At 35.7% G+C, this 4,641-nt stretch overlaps 2 protein-coding genes across 3 annotated transcripts; both read left to right on the plus strand.

Annotated features, from left to right (window-relative positions):
* Positions 1 to 1,823, plus strand: LOC106763909 (protein SRG1). 2 transcript variants are annotated; one of them, XM_014648083.2, is made up of 4 exons: positions 1 to 300; positions 431 to 678; positions 791 to 1,115; positions 1,473 to 1,823. In XM_014648083.2, the coding sequence occupies exons 1-4, from the start codon at positions 46 to 48 to the stop codon at positions 1,713 to 1,715; spliced, it is 1,071 nt and encodes a 356-aa protein (XP_014503569.1). In that variant the 5' UTR covers positions 1 to 45; the 3' UTR covers positions 1,716 to 1,823. The 2 variants fall into 2 exon arrangements, with proteins under 2 accessions (XP_014503569.1, XP_014503571.1); XM_014648085.2 differs by having other exon boundaries at positions 1,467 to 1,610.
* Positions 1,824 to 2,421: 598 nt separating this feature from the next.
* On the plus strand, positions 2,422 to 3,720 carry LOC106763675. Its single transcript, XM_014647843.1, has one exon. The coding sequence runs from the start codon at positions 2,422 to 2,424 to the stop codon at positions 3,718 to 3,720; it is 1,299 nt and encodes a 432-aa protein (XP_014503329.1).
* Positions 3,721 to 4,641: the final 921 nt, after the last annotated feature.

The following is a 4,641-nucleotide window of genomic DNA, read 5'->3' on the forward strand; positions in this document are numbered from 1 at the left end:
TTTTGCCATATTAAGAACTACAAATCATAAAGACTTTGATTAGCCATGGGAGATAGCAGCAAGAACCCTTCTGGAACTTCAATTCTGGTACCATCAGTTCAAGAGTTGGCTAAGCAGAATTTGTCTGCTGTTCCACACAGATACATTCAACCTCACCATGAAGACATGCACCTCATCTCTCAACAAACTCATGCTCTTCAGATTCCAGTTATTGACATGCACAACTTGCTTTCTGCAGAATCTAAAACTTCAGAACTTCAAAAGCTTCATCTTGCTTGCAAACATTGGGGATTCTTCCAGGTCTCTTTCCTTTCTTTATCACTCAGACTATAATTCATAAAACTTTCTGCAGCTTTCTGCATTCCATACTTTTGACATGTGAAATCTAAAATATGTACTTGTATTCATAGACTTCTTTTAATTTGTTTAGCTGGTAAATCATGGGGTCAGTCTTTCTTTGGTGGAGAAAGTAAAGTTGGAAATTCAAGAATTTTTCAACCTTCCAATGTCAGAGAAGAAAAAGTTTTGGCAGAGTTCAGAGCATATGGAAGGTTTTGGACAAGCATTTGTTGTGAGTGAAGATCAAGAACTTGATTGGGCTGACCTTTATTACATGACAACCCTCCCAAAACACTTAAGAATGCCTCATTTATTTCCAAAGCTCCCTCTTCCTTTCAGGTTCTTTCTTCCATGAATTTTAAGTTTATAAACTGAGATTTATACTCATTACTATAGTTTGATTTTATCTATAATTCATGTGAGATCTTTTATATACATACATCCGCTGCAGAGACACTCTGGAAATTTACTCACAAGAAATGAAAGATCTGGCGTTGAATATTATTGGTCATATGGGAAAAGCTTTGAAGATTGAAGAAAAGGAAATAAAGGAATTGTTTGAAGATGGAATTCAACTGATGAGGATGAATTACTACCCTCCATGCCCTGAACCAAATAAGGTTATTGGACTTACCCCTCATTCAGATGGAATTGGACTTACTATTCTTCTGCAAGTCAATGAAGTAGAAGGGTTGCAGATAAGAAAAGATGGCTTCTGGGTTCCCGTTAAACCCTTGCCTAATGCATTCATTGTAAACGTTGGCGACATATTAGAGGTAATATTAATTTATTTATTTACTTCATTTCACTGATCTCGCAAATACTACATCATCCGAATAGAGTCATCGTCAATTTATAGTATATAAATAAATATAAACTTCATCTTACAAATTAATTAATTTTATTGGAATGAATTAAACTTAAACTTTACCTACCTCATAATATAATATGATATCACAGTCATAATAGTCATAATAGAACCTATCTTTTAAACTTCATTTCACCTTTTATGACTAGTCCGATTTCATATTCTCTCTTGGATTCTTTTAAAATACAAACATGACCAAGTCAAATGATGATGAAATGTCAAACTGACTTGATTTTACACTGTTTTACACGTGGTTGAGTGATAGATAATAACGAACGGAAACTACAAAAGCATCGAACACCGGGCAACAGTGAACGCAGAAAAAGAAAGACTCTCAATTGCAACATTCTATAGTCCAAAGGAAGATGGTGTGGTGGGTCCTGCATCAAGCTTGATCAGTGAAGAAACACCACCACGATTCAGAAGCATTGGAGTGAAGGACTACTTCAAGGGCCTGTTTTCTCGAAAACTTGATGGAAAGTCCTATGTCGAAGTCATGAGAATATAGGAAGGAAAACTAAAATTGGAGACGTTTTACTTTGGATATTTTAATAACTTTTTCAAATAGATTAAGTGTCATTGATCTTTTGAATTTATGTTTAAAAATTATTTAAAACAGAACATTCATAAATTGTTATTTATGTATTATAAAAAAATTGTTAAAAAAAATTATTAAATATGCTCGTGTTCGGCATGTCAATTATATCACTCATGTACATCAAAAAAGTTGGTAGAGAGCCTAATAATTGAACCTGGTAAGACTCTCTTAACTTCTTTTCATCAGTTTATGTAACTTATTAAAAATGAATTTAAATGAAGTTGTAGATCCCCTCTCTAGAGTAGTTGTTATTTAAATTCTGTTTTGCATTTAAATTGTTTTGTTTCTTTATTCCATAAATTTAGGTCATGTTGACCAGAGATATAGGAGGCTAACAGTTTAGCTCCTTAATTTTAGGAAACCACCCACGCTTCACGTATGGAGTGGGTAGGATTTTTTGCTTCTGCATATTTCTTTAAATAGCTGTAGTTCATTTTTACAAAGTGAAATAAGAAGCATCTCTTTCAGAAATCTTATTTACCTGTGTCAGCTAACAATCTGGTAATAGGGGCCTGAACTAGAAATTCTAAGTGAGTTGGGTGGTGAGTTGAGTGATACACCGAGGGTTTTTTAAATCAAAAATTGGGTAGAGTGAGTGGAACAATCATTTGGAAGAATGGTTGATTCAAAGTATGCACAACCTGCAATTCCTAAATTTGATGGACACTATGATCACTGGGCAAAGCTCATGGAGAATTTCCTTCGATCAAAGGAATATTGGCATTTGGTGGAACATGGAGTAAAGGTTGTTCTAGACAAAACTACTGCATCAGAGGCAAAAATTAAAGTCATGGAGGAGCAGAAACTTAAGGATTTAAAGATCAAAAACTATCTCTATCAAGCCATAGATAGAGAAATTTTGGATACCATTCTCAATGATGAAACGTCAAAAAATATATGGGATTCCATGAAGCAGAAGTTTCAAGGTTCAACACGAGTCAAACGTGCTCAATTACAAGCNCTACGCAAAGAGTTCGAAACGCTACAGATGAAGGAGGGAGAATCTGTGAATTCTTATTTTGCCAGAACATTGAAGATTGCCAAAAGCATGAAAGCTGTTGGAGAAAGTATGCAAGAAANTGTCANAACTNCNAAAATCNTGCGGTCTATGACAANCCAATTCAATTATGTGGTGTGCTCCATTGAAGAATCAAATAACTTGGATTCCATGACAATAGACGAACTACAAAGTAGTCTATTAGTTCATGAACAAAGAATGATACTTCCAACAACTGAAGAACAGGTTATGCAAACCCTAGTAGATGACANAAGTGGAAGAGGAAGAGGAAGAGGAAGAAGTAGAGGAGGATTTCGAGGTAGAGGAAGAGGAAGACAATCATTCAACAAGGCNNAAGTTGAATGCTTCAAGTGTCACAAGTTTGGACATTTTNAATATGAATGTCCTTTGTGGGAAAAGAAGGCACATTATGNTGNAATGGAGGAACAAGANGAACAAGAGGAAGAGGTCCTGCTGATGACCTCGGTAGAATGTAAANAAGGAAAGAAAGATAAATNGTTCTTAGACTCAGGATGCAGTAACCACATGAGTGGTAACAAGGAGTGGTTCTCAACACTAGATGAGAATTTTCAACACAAAGTAAAGCTGGGAAATGATACCNACATAGCTGTGAAGGGAAAAGNAAGTGTTCNAATGATGNTGAATGGAATTATACATGTTATTACACATGTATANTATGTTCCAGAACTCAAGAATAACCTATTGAGTATAGGNCAGCTGCAAGAAAAGGGCTTAAGCATCACAATTCANAACAATAAGTGCAATATTGTTCATTCAGAAAAAGGGTTGATTTTGGAGGTACATATGAGTGCANACAGGATGTTTTCTCTGACAGCAATCATGAAANGGGAACCAACANCAATCATAAAAGGGGAACCAACTCCTAAGGAGCTATGATGGCTTAAAAAATCATCCTAACTCTGGCATAATAGACTANGGCATTTANGNTATGATGGCTTAAAAACTCTTGTCACTAAGCAAATGGTGACTGGACTATCAACAATCACAACCCCTAAGGAGCTNTGTGTACATTGCTTGGCTGGAAAACAACACAGAAATTCAATATCAAAAAAATGTATGTGGAGAGCATCTAAACGGCTACAGCTGGTTCATGCAGATTTATGTGGACCCATTCAGCCAACATCCAGTAGTAATAAGAGATATATCCTAAGTTTTATTGATGACTTATCACGTAAAACTTGGGTGTATTTCTTAAANGAAAAATCTGAAACTTTCTNTTTCTTTAGAGATTTCAAAACTTTNGTGGAAAAGGAAGCAGGAGAAAGCATCATCTGCTTAAGAACTGATAGGGGAGGTGAATTTTCCTCAAAAATATTTGATGAATTNTGTAGAAGTGAAGGGATAAGGAGANAGTTGACTGNTGCCTATACTCCCCAACANAATGGGGTTGCTGAAAGAAAGAACCGAACCATCATGAACATGGTTCGTTCAATGTTAATTGGAAGGCAAGTTCCAAAGATNTTCTGGCCAGAAGCAACCAAGTGGTGTGTCCATATTCTGAATAGAAGCCCTACAACAGCAGTGCANGATCAAACCCNTGAAGAAGCATGGAGTGNAGTGAAACCATNTGTAAGTTATTTTCGAGTATTTGGTTGCTTAGCCCATGTTCACACACCAGATCAACAAAGAATCAAGTTAGATGAAAAAAGTAAGCCATGTGTTTTATTTGGAGTTANTGATGAGTCTAAGGCATATAGACTATTTGATCCTATCAACAAAAAAATTATTATCAGCAAAGATGTAATTTTTGAAGAATATAAGGGCTGGAACTNGGAGCAGAATAAGACNNCAGACCAG

This window comes from Vigna radiata, chromosome 6, assembly GCF_000741045.1.
Source record: "Vigna radiata var. radiata cultivar VC1973A chromosome 6, Vradiata_ver6, whole genome shotgun sequence".
In the NCBI taxonomy this organism is placed as follows: Eukaryota; Viridiplantae; Streptophyta; class Magnoliopsida; order Fabales; family Fabaceae; genus Vigna; species Vigna radiata.

Excerpts from the sequence above, each read along its gene's own strand:
- LOC106763909 (XM_014648083.2), top strand. The coding sequence starts at position 46 with ATGGGAGATAGCAGCAAGAACCCTTCTGGAACTTCAATTCTGGTACCA. Across the intron at positions 679-790 it reads AAGCTCCCTCTTCCTTTCAG|AGACACTCTGGAAATTTACT; the intron begins GTTCTTTCTTCC and ends CATCCGCTGCAG. Across the intron at positions 1,116-1,472 it reads ACGTTGGCGACATATTAGAG|ATAATAACGAACGGAAACTA; the intron begins GTAATATTAATT and ends GTTGAGTGATAG.